The 19,530-nt window shown below is 40.2% G+C and overlaps 1 protein-coding gene across 1 annotated transcript; it reads left to right on the forward strand.

Annotated features, from left to right (window-relative positions):
* Positions 1-245: 245 nt before the first annotated feature.
* On the forward strand, positions 246-19,308 carry COPS5 (COP9 signalosome subunit 5). The gene is made up of 8 exons (XM_054017899.1): positions 246-446; positions 839-1,073; positions 6,189-6,317; positions 7,617-7,682; positions 9,739-9,824; positions 13,543-13,654; positions 15,127-15,275; positions 18,265-19,308. Exons 1-8 carry the CDS (start codon positions 295-297, stop codon positions 18,347-18,349), a joined length of 1,014 nt encoding a protein of 337 aa, XP_053873874.1. The 5' UTR covers positions 246-294; the 3' UTR covers positions 18,350-19,308.
* Positions 19,309-19,530: the final 222 nt, after the last annotated feature.

Here is a 19,530-nt window from a genome sequence, read left to right on the forward strand (position 1 = left end):
GTGAATACGTGAGCGCACCTGCGTAGCCACCTGAGCATCTGTGTTGCGTTGGTTACGCATCACCCTGCTGGCAGCCGTGAGTGTTTCTTTGCGCAGAGCTCGGACGGCACTTCCAAGGCTGGTCGCTAGAGGGCGCGCTAACCAGGCTGTCTCAGGCCCTGCGGAATGTACCATTCCCGACCCTCCCCCCAGCTGCTCTAGGACATTCCAGGGCTGCCCCCCCCCCTTCTCCCGCGCGGCACTTGGTTTGCGCGGCGGCCCGGTCGGGCTGGTGCTGCGCGGGGCGGTGGGGGGATGGCGGCGGCGGGCGCCTCCGGGAGCGGGATGGCGCAGAAGAGCTGGGAACTGGCCAACAACATGCAGGAGGCGCAGAGCATCGACGAGATTTACAAGTACGACCGCAAGCAGCAGCAGGAGATCCTGGCGGCCAAGCCCTGGACCAAGGAGTGAGAGCCGGGGCCGGGGCCGGGCGGGCGGCTGGGCCTGGCTGGGCGGGGACCGGGATACCCGGGCAAGGAGCGAGGCGGGCCTGGGACGCGAGGTCCCGGGAGGGAGTTCAGGGTAATGGGGGCGAAGTAGCGGTGGCCCGGAGAGGCAACGGGGCCCATGGGAGGTGGGGATGCAGCGGGGCTGCGCGGGGGGGGGACGGGCAGGCCAACCGGGATGCTTTGGGTCATGAACTAAGCGACTCCGGGGTGGGAGGGGGTTGAGATGGGGCCCTGTTATAATAAACCCCAGCTACTTCCCGCTTCCTCACCTGTATTTTGCATGTGTTTCCTGTGTCTGTTTAGATCAGATACTTGGCCTCTTGCTAGCATCTCTCCGTTTTTTCTTGCAGCAACCACTACTTCAGATACTGCAAGATCTCCGCCCTGGCCCTGCTGAAGATGGTCATGCATGCCCGGTCTGGGGGCAATCTGGAAGTGATGGGGCTGATGCTTGGGAAAGTGGATGGGGAAACCATGATTATCATGGACAGCTTTGCTTTACCGGTAGAAGGCACTGAAACTCGAGTCAATGCTCAGGCTGCTGCATATGAATACATGGCTGCATATATAGAAAATGCAAAACAGGTAAATAAAAAGAACTATGTGGTTTTATTGGCGCTACAATAACAACAAATCCTGTTGTAACTTACACTGGGTTTTGAGATAGTCTGTCTAGGTTTTTTATAAAGTTCCCATCACCAGGATGTCCATGCACAAGATCTGGACCAATAAAAAGTTGATAGTTCTCTTTTTTTTCACATGTATGTTTAATATCTTTGTTTATCATATTTAAATATTGCAGTGTTCTTTCACCTTTGTAGATCTGAGTTCAAATTCAGAGTTAGGTCACCAATGAATTGAGTGTAATTTCCTTTACATTTGTGCTCATCACCTGGGAAATGTTTTTATGGGTGCAGTCGGTTGCTCAAGAATGGAATAGCAAAGGAGCTTATTTCTTCACAAATTTAACACAATTATTTGTGGCATAAAAATTAATGTTAGTGTCAAGCATTAAATCTTTCTATTTCACAACTATCTTATCCGGTTGCTATATAACATATACATAATAGGTATAGTGTTTATCTGCTTATTCTTTTTGGATAATCTTTTTGTTTTCCATCAAAAGAACCTCTAAAATTCATTTGGGAAGAAAAAATAAAAATAAAGGAGTATATAGTTGTCAGTGCTGTTTACTAGTAATTGCACTTTATAAGCTATGAATGTTTGAGTCAAGAAAGAAGGATTAACAACTGTGAAATACAGTTGTTCTTTCCTCCCCCATACAAAGTTCCCATGTTACATTCACATTTAGGCCCTGATCTTCCAGTAGGTTCACTGCAGACAGAATTGGAGCTTTAAGCCTGGTCCACGCTAACCCCCCACTTCGAACTAAGGTACGCAAATTCAGCTACGTTAATAACGTAGCTGAATTCGAAGTACCTTAGTCCGAACTTGCCGCGGGTCCAGACGCGGCAGGCAGGCTCCCCCGTCGATGCCGCGTACTCCTCTCGCTGAGCTGGAGTACCGGCATCGACGGCGAGCACTTCCGGGATCGATTTATCGCGTCTAGACAAGACGCAATAAATCGATCCCAGAAGATCAATCGCTTACATCCGGACCAGGAAGTAAGTATAGACGTACCCCAAATCTCTGGTAGATCTGAAGAGCTTGTCCCAGGTTGGAGCTGCTCTTATATTCTTCTACCACATCATCTACTTATTTTATATTAATCTCCCACTGAAAGCTTGATAGTCCTGTGGTGCAGAATGAGTATTAGATCCCATCCAGTTCTCCTGGTTTAATTAGTTCTAGTAAGGCCCTGTCTATACTTAAAAAGTTTTACTGCGTTAACTATATCTGATGTGATTGGGCAGACAGTTTCATTTGTGCAGAATTCTGCTAAAGTTAGTGATGCAGCTCATATTGCGGGATTAGGGAATTCTTATGGAATTCTTGCTATATTTACACTTTGTTTACTTATAGATTTCAATATAAATTGCAAATTGGGTTAGATCAGGGATCAGCAACCTGTCAGAAGTGGTGTGCTGAGTCTTCACTTATTCGCTCTTAATTTAAGGTTTCGTGTGCCAGTAATACATTTTAGTGTTTTTAGAAGGTCTCTTTCTATATGTCTATAATATATAACTAAACTATTGTTATATGTAAAGTAAATAAGGTTTTTAAAATATTTAAGAAGCTTCGTTTAAAATTAAATTAAAATGCAGAGCCCCCCCTGGACCAGAGGCCAGGACCCGGGCAGTGTGAGTGCCACTGAAAATCAGCTTGCGTGCTGCACGTTGCCTACCCCTGGGTTAGATTATAATATATGAGAAAAGAGCATGCACACTAGAGGTCATTTTTGTTTATTAAAAATATAACCATGGCTGTAAAAAAAGTTGTAATTTTTTTAATTTGCTGTTTTGGTATGGCCAGTTCAAATACCATTAAAACAAAAAACCCAAAAATAGAAATGGTTATTGAGTTGGCAGTAGGGTCTGTTGTCCTCCAACAGGGGCTGGATACCCCCCTCCTCCATTTCTCCTGTCTCTGGGTAGTGGGCTTTCCCTTGGACACTAGAACCAGTCCCAGCTCAGAGACCCCTGGAGGCCATGTGGGGGCTGGCACCACCCAGGCTCCCCTCTCCCAGGGCACAGGCCCTGTGGGAAGTACAAGCCCCACTCACTGGGCAGCCATGGGAGGTGAATTCTTCCAGGTCACACGGGAGCTGCTGCTGGTGTTCATTAGGCCTAGCCCATGCCACCTGGTGGAGGTGGAATTGCACCTGGGCGATGAGTGGGGTGAGCTCCTCAGGGATCTCTGCCCCAATCCATGTGCGTGCCTGGCCCTGCCTTTTTCATCCACCTCCTGTCGGGAAGGCCAGATTAACCTTTTGTGGGCCTGGTGCCAAACATATTTGTGGGCCCCCATGGAGGCAATGGAGCATCGGGGGGGGTTCGGTCCCTGGAGCGAGCAGCTGGCCAGGGGCATGGCCTGGCGTGGGTGGCCCTGCTCCACCCAGCCCAGTGCAATGGCACTATTTATGCCAGATGCACAGTGGCCCGCCCAGCCCTGTGATGCCAACATGCACCTTCACCCCGGGAGAGGGCCAATGCAACGCCACAGAGCCCACCCCACCCAACACTGGAACAGCCCTCCAATTCCCTATGGCCAGAGCCTCCCCCAGCCCTGCCACAAATGCACAGCGCCCTGCACAACACCATCCCTGCCCAGCAACCCCTGACCACAGCCCCACAACTGCCTAGCACCCCACACAGAACCCCCACTCCCTAGTGCCCCCGCACACACAGATCTTCCCTGCCCCTGCATAGCCCAGCCCCCCCGCACCCCCAGGCTCTCCAGACACCCCCTCCCTCCCCCCACACGCCCTGCCTCCTGGCTGCATTTACCAGCCCTGCTGTCTGCCGGGCTGTGCTGCCAGTGCAGGTCCTGGGGCGGGGAATCGCTCTGGCCCCTCAGGAGTGGTGCGATAAGCCAGGCCAGGGCCTACCCCAGCCAGCCTCCCTCAGGACCCACTTGCCTGGAGGGGCCTAGTCAAGCCCCCCACACTGTTCCCTCCCAACTGGCCAATATTGGCCAGGGTTCTGCACCAGTACCAGGCGGCTCAGCTCCAGGAAGACAGGTGGGGTCCAACAGGTGGTGGGAAGCAGAGACTGCCCGGAGCCGGAAGTGCCCTGGGGTCTGGCTAGGGGGCAGAGAGAAGCCAGCGGGTGGGGCTAGGAGGTGAAGAGGAGTCCTCGGCGGGCAGGCCGAGACAAGCAAGTGGTGGGCAGGGTGGGGGAAGCCAGCGGGTTGGCGGGTCTCAGGGCACACTGCAAGCAGAGCAGGCCGGGGCCCCTTCTGAGCATGGGCCAGGCTCCATGGCGCCATTGTAAACCCAGCACTGTTATCGCATCATGACAGAGGGGCATCTGGGTTAAATTTGAGTGTGTGGGTTGCAGCGTCACTCAAATTTGCAGCAACTATAACAGGTTGCGGTGTGTTTTAAAAGTTGTGGTTTCTCAACAAAATTGCGGAATGCTATTTTCTTAGCGTCTTAAATATAACTTTATGCTTATTCAGACTGTTTTAGGTACTTCACTATCCCATTTTAAGCAGGTGATTTTGAGATTTCTTTTAATCTAGCTTGTTTTGTCAATAATATATGCATGTGTATCTGAAAAATATTAGTATTCTGTTTATTTGTTTGTTACAGTGATCTAGCTAATGTGAACATTACATTTTCATCTGAAAAATTAGTGCCAATTCGTTTATAATAATCTTACAGGTTACTTCTAACAGAGTGGGAAAGACATTTTTTCTGCAGTCTGTTTACTTTGTGCTGTTGAACACTTTGATAGATAATCAGCTTCTTAATTTTGTTGGTCACTTTTGCTATTAGTCTCATGCACTACTATGATGACTTCATTTTCATTCGCTGCTCAATGAGGAGCTCATGTGCATGCTCTTTCATAGGCCCTGGTTGAAGGATGTTTACAGTACAGGTTGAACGTCTCTAATCTGGCACTCCTTTGTCCAGCAACATCTGTGGTCTGGCATAGGTGCCGACTCCGTGGGTGCTCCAGGGCTGGAGCACCCACAGGGAAAAATTGGTGCGGAGCATCCACTGGCGCCAAGCTCCCCCCTCCCCCCGTGTCTCTCGCACGCCAGTGGCCCCGCGCTTACCAACTCCTCCTCCTCCCTCCCAGAGCTTCTAGAGTGCTGTGAAAAGCTGATCCGAAGCGTTCAATCTCCAGGAGGGAAGGGGAAGACCTGGGGCTGGGACCCCGGGTGAGGGGTCAGGACCCTAGGCGAGGGGCCACGGTGGCTGCAAAGCCTGGGGGTGCTGCAGCACCCCCACACCCTTTCTTCCCGTGCTTATGGAGACCCGCTGGCACTCTGCATTTACCTCCCATGGTTCGGCAAATTCTCTGGTTTGGAACCGGGAAGGTCCCGAGGGTGCTGGACTAGAGAGGTTCAACCTGTAATATCTGAAATTAGTTTAATTTTTTTTAAATTAACTGATAGCAAGTTGACAGTGTCCCCTTATATCAGATGGAGACATTGACTTCTGTGTTCATTTAATCAGATCTCACCTGTAGGGTTAATAAGACCAAAAAGTATTACTCTTCCTTGGAAGAATGTAGTGATATGTAAATGATCTGTTCTTCTATCTTTATCTATTAAGCATGTAAACTGTAAAGCAAGTAAAAAGATGCTTTTATTTTAAGCGAGATCCTGCTTCTGTTTAAAGTTGGTGGCTAAACATCCATTGATTACAATGGATGCAAATCAGACACTGTGTGTTCTGTCTTGTATTATTATTTTAGTGATTTGAGTTTCTTATTACAAGGTCTATATTTGGCAGAGCTGGTTGTCCTGTATAAATCCAAAAGCATGCACCTCTGATATTGCATGTTGGAAAAACCAGTTGTTGGATGCCAGGAATTGAGTCATTAGTATCAGTGTAGTTATAACTTTGTGCCATATGACTTCTAAAAACATTTTAACCAGAGAAGGCTTAAGTTATTTAATAAACATATGGGTTTGAAACTTGACCTAGTAGTGCATGTAGATACTTGCATTTTTTCTTCCCCATAATGTATCTGCAGTATGCTAAAAGCCCAAAAGAGGGCATCTGTCACTTTCATTATATGCAGAGACTTTTAACTATATGTATTTCTTTCCCCTTTACTTCATTAGGTTGGTCGTCTAGAAAATGCAATTGGCTGGTACCACAGCCACCCTGGCTATGGTTGCTGGCTTTCAGGGATTGATGTCAGTACTCAGATGCTTAATCAGCAATTTCAAGAACCATTTGTGGCAGTGGTTGTAAGTATTAGAAGTTTATTAGTTAAGCATTCCATACACTGACAGAATTGTCCAATAACTTAATTTCTTTGTGTTGAGGTGAAAATATTTACTTGCAGTTTTTATCTATATATCTCTATATATTCTGTTAAATAACCCTCTGATAGTATTTTTTTTTTATGGGGGGGTAGAATCCAGGCTTCAGATCAGTATATCTCCCTTGACAAGCTTTCTGAGCTAAACAGAAAGTCAAGACCATGGTATACAAACAAATTTGTTCACTGGGACTGGAGAGCTTTCATTCACTGCATCATTCCAGGTGTAGTCTGTTAAAATCTTTTCTCTAATCTTAGATTAGAAATCATGCTTGTTACTTCAGCAAAGAATTGAATAGCCCACACTGAGCCTTCTGCCTTAGACCTAAAAACTCTAGTTCTGTGATTCTCTCAACCTTCTATAGTAAGGGACACCGGGCAAAACTGTGGTATTCCTTATATAACATGCATTATCAGTGAAATCACTGACATGGCATCAGAGAGTTGTACACAATTCTTTTTTTATATATTCTGAGGAAATTCACTGGGCCCTCCAACGCCTCAGGACTGCAGGTCACAACAATTGAAATAAAAATTTATCCTTTGGTTTAAACAACAACTTATATAATCACTTGTTCTACTAAAGAGTGTAAACACCAACAAAAGAATGGAATTATTTAAGGAATAGTTGGCAGTCTAACTAGGATTGTGGGATTAAATTAGAAAAGTATAGACCAAATATTAGAAAAAACTTCTGGACACTAAGATCTATTATGTTGTGGCATAGTCTCCCAAGGAAATGTTGGAAGCCCCTTCAGTTTTACTAGTAAAATGAAACTGGCCAATGCACTAGTAAATGGATTGTAGAGAATAATCCTGCATTATCCTCCTGACCTATTCCCAAAATAGATTAGATTATCCAATAGGTCTTTTCCATCCTTAATTTATTGGGGGGGCTTAAAATTAAAAGCAATACGTATCACCGATGTATTGACTGACAGATGGTAACATTTTTATCACACACTATATTACAGGGTTTGCTGAGACTGATATTTACCATTCTGTTAATGTAGAGAAGTGGGATTAATAGGCAGCTGTTGATGTTCCACTTCCTTTTCATGAGTGCTCCGTATAAACTGATGTTAATTACAAAAGTACTATGCTTTATTACAGAACATAATGCAACTTTTTCAAGTTACAGTGATTCAGTGTAATAACTATAAAGTTAAAATAGATCAATAAGTATGCCATCTGCATATATAAAAAATCACCTATATTTTTACAGATTGATCCAACAAGAACAATATCTGCAGGAAAAGTAAATCTTGGAGCTTTTAGAACATATCCCAAGGTAAAAGTTAAGGTTAAAAAAGGTATATGGTTATTATCAAGGTTATTAAACTGTATATAACTAAATGCATGTATCCCATTTTTAAGGGTCACTGTTAAGACTGAAAAGCACATAATCTGACCTGTTTTTCCTTTTTTATATTCTGTATCTTCCTTTTTCAGCAAAAGATGTAGGTTAGAAAAAAATTACAATAAGTATTAAAATATCATCATATTATGCATGCCTCTTAGAAGAAAAATAACATTGGTAAATAATCTGATTTCAGTTTCAGGATTCCTTACTTAAATAGTCTTCTTTATGTGTTGTTTGTGTTTAGAGAGGTTGAATTATAGTCTTCTTCCCACAGAGTTTTATTCCCTGTTGTATTAAATGTATTTTTAGATATTGGAGCTGCAACATAATTGCAGCAGTTAAATATAGTTGTGCTACTTCTAAAGTTTCTGTGGCATAGATCTATAAGAATTTGGACTGTTATAGGGAAGAAGGAATAGTAAATCTATGACTTAGTGCAAAAATCATCTTTTGGCTGCACATTTTTTTAAACCTGGGAATCTGTATTGCGATTGCTTTGAGAAGAAAAGCAAGAGTCAAAATCTCATACATGCATCCAGTGAAGTGGGTTTTAGCCCACAAAAGCTTATGCCCAAATAAATGTATTAGTCTCTAAGGTGCCACAAGTACTCCTCGTTCTTTTTACTTTTATTTTTGACAGTCTTTTCAAAGAAATGTTGTCAGAGTCATAGGATAAAACAAAAAATAAAATACCACATTTTGAAATGGAAATTTTAAGCTGAAAATAATAACATCTCAAGCTTAAGATATTTATTTTAACTTGAAATTATTTAAAGCTGAAATAAAATTTTCCCAAGTCGAGTTTTATTTTTATATCGATGATAGAGAAATAAAAGTATAACTTAGTTGATACATAATCAAGTATAATTACACCTTCTTGAATTCCAGTTAAGCCCCTAATCCTGCAAAGACTTACACACATTCTTATGTACTATGAGTAGTTCTGTTGACTTCAGTAGGATCGCTCACGGTGCATGAAATTAAGCATGTCTTTGCAGGATTGGGGCCTACTTCTGCAATGTGATTTGTTAGCATGGACCTTTACACTCATGCAGAGTACAGGTGAAGTCAAAAGGACTCTGTTTGGACATGAGAATCTGGGCTAGTGGATCCTAATGTAAGAAAGTAGAAACATTATTGTCTTATAGAAGACTCCAATCCGGCATCACGTTGTAATTGTAAAAATATGCGTGAAAAATTCCCCATTGCATTCATGCAGTACCTTTTTGTTATGAATGAACAGCAGATCTGCATAGACTATTTTTCTAAACAAAAGGAAATAAGTTCTGACAACAACAAATACTCACGTATGAACCAAAAAAATCTCATATAAATACTTTCAGTGCACTAAACAGGAAGAAGAAATGTAACTTGAACTTAAAAACCAAATCACAGTTAGACATTCATTTTAGCAGAATGTTTTAAGAGGAGTAATGGAAATGATTCAGGTGGGTGGTATTTGCCAATTCAGTGGTTGTGAAGGCTGCTATTGACTTAATTGGAGACTGAAGTTTTGGGATAGGGACAAGGTGGGCAATAGTAATGCAGGGTTCATCTCACTACCGTGCTAATGTTTGTCAATCCTGTTCTGGCGCAATCACTTCTAGGGATGAAGAGAGTAGTCTGGCCTCCATGCCCCTTCCATCATTGCCCTAAGAGAAAACTATATGGCCATTTATGGTGTGGATATCTGCCCAATTAGAACTGGTCTGAGACCAGCAACTCACTTCCTACACATTTCTGCACATCCATCAAATAGTAATGACCATTAACCCAGGCCAGATGAACCAGGGATCAAGAGAGAAGATTCCAAAATCCATAAGTCTGCTGGGCCATCTGTTTTCCCTATGGAAGTTGTTGTCTTAATTGGGAACTTGAACAGCATTTGCAAGCAGTCTTAAAATGACTTCTTTCTTTTGCATGAAGAAATGTATGTATCACTTTTTCACTTACTGTGGTGGTTACTGTTTGTTTAACTTTTCAGGGCTTTAAGCCTCCAGATGAAGGTCCTTCAGAATACCAGACTATTCCACTTAATAAAATAGAAGACTTTGGTGTACACTGTAAACAGTAAGTAACACATGAATTATTATCTGAATCATAAGTAGAAGGTCTCAATCTTTCTCCACCTTCTACCATGACCTGAAGTGCCATGGTTTCTTGCAGTGACCCACATACTACAAACCTTTTGTTTTCTTCGGCTGCTAGCTTTATGGGGAAGTGTTGCCAGCTGTCATTCAGCAGGGAGATGGTTTGGGGAACACTGCTTCAGTGAGCCAGATGAATGCTCTGAGCAATTGGGTCAATACAGCTAGCATCTTGCCATCCTCAAGCATTGCTTCTCTGGAGCAGAGTGTAGAAGGGGTGGAAAGAGGAGCTGCTGCAAGGAGAATGGGCTGATAGCATCAAAAGAGGCAGGAAAAAGAGCTGCTTCTCCTCTCCTGTTAATTTGCTTTCTTTTAGTCCTAGAGGTCATTTGGTTTTAGCAATTTTTGCTCCATACCTGTCCTCATGACCCAATTGAAGTTTGCAACCCCAGTTTGAGAACTCTTGAACTCAGAATCAGTGTTCAAAATTATTATAAATTCATATTATTGTCAGTTTATGATGTCTGATGTAAAATACTACTTTATACCCATTCACTTGGGAGAGCAAATTATCCCTTAGGTACATTTGGTACTTATGCATTCAACTCTCGCTAGAATTAATGAGTTACATGCTAGTCATTATAAAACAAACCTTGTAGATGAAGTGTGATTGTTTGTGCATTTCCGTTGCATTAGATTTTTTCTTTAAATTTACCATTACCTTTTTTAATCTGTTCTCAGATAAATGGAATTTTTCAATTTTCTGAAAAATGTCATAATTACCATAATAGTCTCCCTCTCAGATAGCTAGTTAGTATCTGTTCTAAGTCATTATCTTTCTTGAAGCTACATGGAAAGATTTACGGAAGAGAACTTCCAGTCTTCCCCAGTGGAGGATAGCCATGAAAAAAGAGGAGGGGTTGAAATTGCAGACACTATGCTTTAGTCTGTTGGGTGAGGAGTTGCTAACACTGTGGTGTCTCTGATGTTCCTTCTCCTGCAATGTGAATGAATTATTTGTACCACAGAAGATTAGAATAGTCGTTTCCACCCACTACTATTTGTACCAGGGCTTGTAATACTGGTTTTAGTGACAGTTTCTTTAGGCTTCTCTTTTCTACCTCAATGATGAGCTTCTGTGTTTGGGTCCTGGTATGCTGGCAATGCCAGTGGGCACTGGGTAGAAAAGCAGAGCTACTGCTTTATAATCTTATACACATGTCCAATCCTCCCCCCGCCCCCCAGGGAGTGACTGCATTCCAACACTTCTCAGCCATGAATCTATACATCAGTCCCATTGGGTGCACTTTTACCTCATCTTTGACTGCTATTCTATTACAATACTTAGATGAGAGGTTGTCTTTGAGGAAGCGCATGCTAAATAGGTTTTGTGTATTATACCAAATGCCATCTCTCTTAATTAAAGTGTCAATTCCTAATAAGCACCTCAATTAATGTTGAAAAAGCATTTAGCTTGTAAATTTACAAATGTGAAACTTTTGCAAATGTCTCTCCTTTTGCCATTTAATTTTTTAAAAGGAATTATATTTGGCATGTTACTTTACATTTTAAAATTTTCTTCAATTGTATATTTGAAGATATATAACCTAACACACACACACACACTTCCGTGATTTTTTAAATTGGGCACCATTTTTTTTTTATTTTTACTAGTTTATTCACCAATTTATTTGTCAAATGATTATAGCACAGGCCTGCGAATTGGGAGATCAGGGATCTAATTTTGATTCTGCCACAGATTTCCTTGGGCAATTCACCTTTGTGCCTCATTTTTCTCTAAAGTAAGGATCTTTCTCTGCATCACAACAGTATGAAGTTTAATTAATCCATTTTTGTAAAAGACTCTGATCATCTCAGATGGAAGATGCTATGGAAATGCAAAGTAAAACATGGAAAAGTACAAAGCCAATACGAGGGGGTTAATTGTAAAAGCAAATTTTAATGTCAAAAATGTCCCCCCAAAATGGACCATTTAATATATCTCATATCTCTTGTTGCTGACTTTCCCCCGTCTCACTTCTTATTATTTTGGCTTTCTAGCTCATTATATTGTTGAATTGGTCAGCATTAGAAGATTTCATTTTATAAATGCATTTTTCCTAATATGGTTGAGTTTTACCAAACAGGTCTCCCAAGAGCAGGGTTAATATATCATTGCTAATGGATTAGTGGATCTGTGCCATTTAAATAATTTAATTTAAATTATTAAAAAATAACTTATGTGCAGTGACAGAGGAAAGACAGGCAATATTTTTTTTTAAAAGAATGATGTTTTAGTAATTTGAATTGGATAACGTATAAGTGGTAGTTATAGCTGCATCAAAATAAAATCGTGTAAATGCTGTAGTAGTCACACAAGAACAGGAAGCCCAGCAATCATTTAACTTAACTTCACCTCTCTGATACCCAAAAAATTGTACCTCATGTTCCAACTCCCAGTATGATGCCTTTAGTACATCGATAGAAATGTTCTTGCATAGTTTAAAGTGAAGATTACCTTACGGGTGTGTCAGGTTCTCCTTTTATTAAATCCTACATGAAATTTCTTTTTTCCGGAGCATCACATCCTCCACCCTCCAACAGCCTTCTGAGAATTGCTTGTAACAGATGTTTGAAAAATTGTAATAAAACTTAAAAACCAATGAACAGATCTCTTTTCTCCCCGGTCCTATTGCAGCCTTTTTGTTCCTTGACAAATCTGATTTCTTGTCCTCTTCCTGAAGGCCTCAATCCATTTTGCAAGCACTTCAGAATGGGTACATCAAAAGAGATAATCTATAGAAGGCATGAGCTAGGGAGGGCAGGAGGATTCCTTTGATTTACACATTTAGGTTGAATTCCCACTAATAGGAAAGGGGATATGTTCTTCAATTGGCAAGGCTTTCTATATACATCTGTATTTATAAAACAGCTTAATGGAAGAAATAAGTATTTTTTAAAAATACCGAACCTTATATTTTTTACTTTCAGTATAATGAATATCTGAGCAGCAGAGAGGGTTGCAACATGCACTGCTATCTTGTAAGATGCAATAGGAATCATGTATTTAAAACAAAACAGGATAGCTTATCTTCCTTATTCCTTAGTTGTGAATTCTGTAATATCAGGAAAATCTGTCTTCTTAACATGTAAGATGCATAACAAGGGATAAATAGGCTCTTTGTTAAGCTTACCACTATCCAACATTGCCACTTATCACATTCCACTAGATCAGCAGTATTTCAATTTACTTTTATATATAAATTATACTAATGATAGCACCCAAAGGTCCCAAGCAGGATCAGGGCCTCTTTGTAATATGCACTATACAAACACTATTGAAAGGACAGGAGCTGACCCCAAAGATCTTGTGTTACAACCGACCCTAAGTGAATGAAGAAAACAGCATTTGGTTAGTTAGAACTATTAAAACTGCATACATTAGACACAAGAGGGAAATCCCTCCTCAGAGAAACATTCTTGGAAGATGGTGTAGATCTTAATGTGTGTTACTGTTGGACCCTAAAACGTTGTCATTTGTCACATCGGTGTTCTATTAGTCTTTGCATTTTTGAGAAATGCATTTACTTTCTATTTATTCCTTTTCAGATGCCTATGACCATGAGGATTTGATTGTAAAATACCCTACATCTTTGACTGGTAGCTAACTTTGAAAAATTTGCTTTGTTTTTTTTAAATAGGTATTATGCTTTAGAGGTCTCCTACTTCAAATCATCTTTGGATCGTAAATTGCTTGAACTATTGTGGAACAAATATTGGGTGAACACACTCAGTTCTTCTAGTTTGCTTACTGTAAGTAGAATAGCATATCCTTTAAGAATGCAGGTACCTCTGACTCCTTGGTGCTAGAGGCAGGGATCTCTGCTGCAAATTGCTTAATGCTGAGTAATTTTGACTCCAGATTTAGATTCTGTGCATCAGGTTTTACAAAACCAAATAATAAAGAGGAAAGTTTTCATGAATATAAATAAAACTTTTCTGTTTTTACTGTTTGATAACCAGGAAGTGAAGCTAACTAGTTTGTTCTCATTGTTTCAGTTAAATCTATTTTTTAAACCCTCATAACATTTAGTATCCCCTTACTAAATGTTATGAGGGTACATTTAGTATCCCCTTACAGTAGTAATTAGTATCCATTAAAGGTTACCAGATATATAGGCTAGATATTATTGGTGGTGTTACTAATTTTATTATAACTCCTTTTAAGCCATATTTAATATCTTTAAAAAGGGACTTTTTTCTGTTGTTGTAACCATGTGCCTCAAGTAGGAATTGTGACTTGACCACTAGATAACTAGCATCCATTGCATTCATTGTATTTCTGTTATAAACATACTTTGGATTAAAATCTCATTTACTTTCTCCAATAAAAATCCAACACACAGTGATTATTTTAGTCACAGGGGTAGAATGCACACAGTCTTTAATACGTGTTTTTACTCTGTAAAGCAACTCTGTAAAATGATATTGTGAGGCTCCCTATTCTCTTGATTATTCCAAATCAAATTTGCTGCATTTGCAAATAAAAATATTTTTCTTTCCTAACTTCCAGTCCTGCAAACTTGAATAGGGATTTGAAAGTCAAACTTCGCTTTTTCCAGCTTGCACTTCATGCCTAGTAAAAGATTCTGCCCACAGTAATACCTGTGCAAGTCTGTTGTATTGCATAGTTTGTAAATTAGAGCAGAATAATCTCCATTATTCTCAGTGAGGTTGCATAAATTGAACAGAGGGCAATGCTAATACGGCTTTGATTGAATACTTTAAGCTGTGAAAACTGAATACTTCCTGCAGTCCGTAGGAACCTAGTCTGTAGACATGTAGTTATATATTCCTGTGAGCTGTAGGAAGAAATACCAGGCAAGGAGCAGATTTAGGAGGGACAAGTAGGAGAATTTCCATCATTTTGGAGGATGCTACATGTTGAGCAGGAGACTTCAATGCTTCCTCACACGTTAGTGATGAAGTCAAGACTTTGCTGTGTCTGTGTTGGGCTCCATCTTCTGCTGCCACCATTGACTCTAAATTCAATTGTTCAGCTTGCTGTGAATTCGGAGATACTCCATATCCCACCATCTGTGGTACTCCAAGATTTAGATCAGTGTATAATCTGTTGAGCTCCAACTGGTCTGCCAAGCTAAGCCCAGCACTACTTATACTTAAAGGTATTTTGTGAGGTTGCTTACTTGTGTATTTTGTGCATAAATACCAACATGACTTACAGTTCTATCTATAATACATTTAATAGTATTTTATTCCAACAGAATGCTGACTATACAACTGGCCAAGTCTTTGATTTGTCTGAAAAGTTAGAACAGTCAGAAGCCCAGCTGGGCCGAGGGAGTTTCATGTTGGGTTTAGAGACACATGACAGAAAATCAGAAGACAAACTTGCTAAAGCAACAAGGGACAGGTGAGATAATACATGTCTGGATTCTCTTTTGTAAGGAATACTACTCTGTTTTAAACCCTAAGTTCACATACTTTAAACTATGATCTGTAGGGAATTATTCTCCAGTTCCTAAGCATTTTGGAGGAGTCAGAGTAAAAAAATACACTGCTGTAATTTAGAAATTAAAACATAGAAATACCTCTTATTTCCATCACAAGGGCAATTACAATTTTTGTATTTACTACAGTGAATAAACTATTTATTAACTGAAGCCTTGAAGAAATCCTTTTGGGTTTATTATGTATTGTAAATCTTGTGTGTTTTTCTGAAGCATCCAGTCAAGATGCTAGGGACTTTTGACGTGCTTCAGCATGGCATTTCTTTGGTGGGCATCATAAAAATGACATTTCAAACTTTTGTGTTGGCTCCACTAAAGTTGTTAACCAATTCTGTATTTCTAGTTGATCTGTTTTTAATCAAAAATATCTATGTTAAAGTCCATTCAAAATATAGGAAATTTGTCAAATGCAAAAGGCTAGCATAGGTTGAGCATTGCATTTCTTATTTTGCAAGTGGGTTCCAATAACGGGAAAGAGGAGAGAAATATAAGTAATCAATATATACATTAAATTAAGGACTTTTGCCATCTCTCTATACAGCATTTTACAGTTCTGTCTAAACCATGTGGTTAGTCTTTTAAAAAACTGAGGACTTGCCTTTTCCCATCTTTTGCATAAAACACTTCCTTCCACAAATGACTACACTGCACCTGAAATGGGGGTGGCCGGGTGAGGGTTGACATTGTCATGGCTTGCTGAAAGAGGGGTAGCAGTGCTTTATGGATAGGAGGAGGAAGGAGGTCAGAAGCTGTTGCAAAAAGGGCGGGTGGGGGTCAGTGTGGGCGACACTGATTCATCTGGGAACATAAGTGCAGAAGGTTTTAAAAAAGGCAGGTTAGGGCGTTAGAAGACCTTCCTCCACGCAGCAAGCAAGGCAGCACCCACTCTCCCTCCCCTTAAGGTGACAAATATCATATTGGTTAGGACCTGCTGTGGGTTTTGTGCTAGTCACTCTTTTTTAGGCAGGCTGGGAAGGAATTTTTCCTTCACAACCATATTGGCTTATTATGGTGAAGAGGAAAGGGGGTTAGGCTCTATATCACGACTCATTTTGTAAGTGTGGGGCAGATGTCCAGTGCAGGTGTTCCATGGGGAAGACATCCAGGAGCCAGATAGATGGCCTGGTAAAGGACTTAAAAAGGAGGTGCTTACTAAAGGAACGGAATGGGGAAGGGCTCCTATGATTGGTTAAATAATTACCCAAACTCCTTTTCGGGCTGTGAAGCTCTTGGGTGATCACCTGTTTCTTTTTAATTAGCTTTCATCAGTCACCAAATTAATTTTTTTTACCACTTGATTTAATCTCCAATATGGTTACATATAAAGTATATCTGTGGCACTATATAACTGTTGCACAGTGATGCTTTACAAACTTTGAAAAGTCATCCTGTGTTGTGTAGTAAGAAAGAAGCATTTCAAATAATTTACTCCAAATAAGTGTTCCTAGAACTCATCATTGTCCAGCTATGCTGGAAGGACAGGAGGCACTGGATGTGCTTTAATTAGAACACAACTTTATTCTTAACAGTCTGGGAGTACCCGGCAGATAAAAGTGTATAGTTCAGGGAATTCCATGATCATTTTCATATATATCCGGGGGCTTCCGTCAGCCCTCCCCCCTTTCCATCCTGGTCTCCAGCCAACCTGCAGCTGGGAACACACACACACACACACACACACACACACACACACACTCTTGAATGAGGGTTGTGGGGGCTATAAAGGCAGGGGGGTTGGTTCCCAGCTGTGCCAGTCATAGGAGCCCCCCATTTCTGCGCTTTTAACTAATACCTCTTTTAAATCTTTCACAAATCCATTTTATCTGACCACTGTATCCATTCCCTACGGAATACCTGCACTGGATATCCAGCCCATATTTACATAATGAGTTCTGACATCGTAGCCTAACTTCTGTTCCATGTTTTACCCAAATAAGGCGCGCCCCCCCCCCCCCTTCTTCCTCCCCCTCCGTGCCAACCTGCTGTGGGGAAGGCAGGGAAAAAAAACACTGCATTGGCTAATCTGGTCCATGGACCTATATAGTATCCCCGTCTTCCGGTCACCTAGGGGGAAAGAATAGGTCAGCATCCCCATGCTAACCTGCTCTAAAGTTGCTGTAAAAATCATACCATGCCTCTCAAATTTCTTCCTCCAGCAAGCATGATGACTGCCCCACCACTTATTGTACGGTGTGGTCATTATAGGTTCTGGCATAGTTATTGTCCTTTCATATTTTCATAGCATTTTGATTAACAAGCTTAAAAAGCTATTAGACTCTAGAGTGAATAAGTTCTTGTGGGTCACAAAAAAAGAACACTTAACTTTTTCAATCCACTGTGTCACTTCAGTGACATGGCTTCAGTGAAGTACTGTAGTTTCTCCTTTCTAATTTTACAGGGATTTGAACTGATCAAATATAGACTATAACTCTTTTAGAGGTAAATGAGGGTGGTGGTTTTGTTTTGTTATGCTAAAACCATTAGCCGAACATACTGAATTTCACATATACACTAGCTTAAAAAAAAGTATTGGAATTGATTTTCTATTACATGAGTTCAAGGTTTTAAATTTCCTTTACTATAGTTAAATTAAAACCTAAAATAATGGATTGAATTCGGTTTCCTGTATTTTAGGTTAATGTCCTAAACCGTTGGACAAAAAGTACTGTCTAAAATCGGTTCTTGACATGTAAAGAGCTTGTCAGTTTACCTTTTTAGATAACAAATAGCTTTTGGCAACAGCAACTAAATTGCTGTGTGACTTTTCACATCTGGACAGTTGTGAAGATTCATGGGGTTATGGGCACCCCGAACTCCTGAGACAGCTGAATAACTTCTTATACAGTGACAGTTCGGTGTTTAGCCAATGTTGAATTTATGCTTGTTTTTCAGTTGCAAGACCACCATAGAAGCTATACATGGATTGATGTCTCAGGTTATTAAGGATAAACTGTTTAATCAAATTAATATTGCTTGAGGCGCATCGCCAGCTGGTACGCATCTCCAAGGCTGAAAAAGTCATGGTTATTTCTTTCTTTTGGACATGTTCAGTTTTGGAATTAAAGTAAGAATGGATACTTATTCAGCTAATTTGTAGTACTTTAAATCATCTTTCCCACCTTTTTGCCCAGTTTTAAAGAACAGATGGTTCTGAAAATTATTGTAAACTTTGTTTTCTATCATAAAACACAACCATTTTGGATAATAGTTTCACAAGAAAAGTAAATGTGACTGTTATTAGATGCTGCTCTTTAGTATTTATATCTGTTATCAATCTGCAATAAAAAAAAATAAAAATGAGGAAGTGATTTTTTTGTAAACACTTATTTCTAGCTTTTAATTATTTTCTGCTGTTTCCCCAGAATAATTCTTCTAATTCGTCTAGTTTAGAGAGACAATAAAGCTAATTTAAGAAATTCCATTTTTGTTAAGAACATAATTTTAATATACTTTCCCAACTCTTCTTTTAATTTTAAAACCTTGAATCCCTTTAGGTTAGTTTTTTAAACAAAGTTCTAATTGAAACATTAATAGCTTATTTTTGCAGATTGACTCAATGGGGGGCTATTCTCATTCATGTATTGTAAGAATATCTTGCAGCCATGCAGTGGAATTTATTTGCTAATATCCTACTGTGTTTCATAGAAAAAAGAGTGGCAAATGAATGGAAGTCAGGGCAGTGATAGAATTATTAGTACACAATGCCTTAATGTCATCCAGATATGATTAGAAAATAAAATTTAGTTATTCTTTACATACAGCTCAGCAGTTACGAAAGACCAATAATTCAGTGTTTGAAAGTCTTTATGTACCTCTATTATATGTGTATAATACAGTGTCATTAACCTCCTTATGAATAAGAAGATTGTGGCAAACAAAATGTGTATGCTAAAACTAAAATAAACATCCAGAGAAAGATGTGCAGTTGAAATATTACTCTTCTGTGAAGTTTTTCTTTTTTTATTCAAAAGTTTTAGGTCTTAATAAATTATCATGCTTGAGATGATCTCCATGCAATTTCTCTCTGGAAGACTCTTATGCTGTATGTACTTAGTGCACTGTGTATTAAAGTACTTAACTAAAAATAAGTGTATTTGATTAAAAAAACAAGGAAAAGCAGAGGCTTCTTGCAAATGCACAAAACCTCCATTTTTGCTG

The sequence above is a fragment of the Malaclemys terrapin genome, chromosome 2 (assembly GCF_027887155.1).
Source record: "Malaclemys terrapin pileata isolate rMalTer1 chromosome 2, rMalTer1.hap1, whole genome shotgun sequence".
NCBI classification, from domain to species: Eukaryota; Metazoa; Chordata; order Testudines; family Emydidae; genus Malaclemys; species Malaclemys terrapin.

Excerpts from the sequence above, each read along its gene's own strand:
- COPS5 (XM_054017899.1), top strand. The coding sequence starts at position 295 with ATGGCGGCGGCGGGCGCCTCCGGGAGCGGGATGGCGCAGAAGAGCTGG. Across the intron at positions 6,318-7,616 it reads AACCATTTGTGGCAGTGGTT|ATTGATCCAACAAGAACAAT; the intron begins GTAAGTATTAGA and ends ATATTTTTACAG. Across the intron at positions 15,276-18,264 it reads GCTAAAGCAACAAGGGACAG|TTGCAAGACCACCATAGAAG; the intron begins GTGAGATAATAC and ends CTTGTTTTTCAG.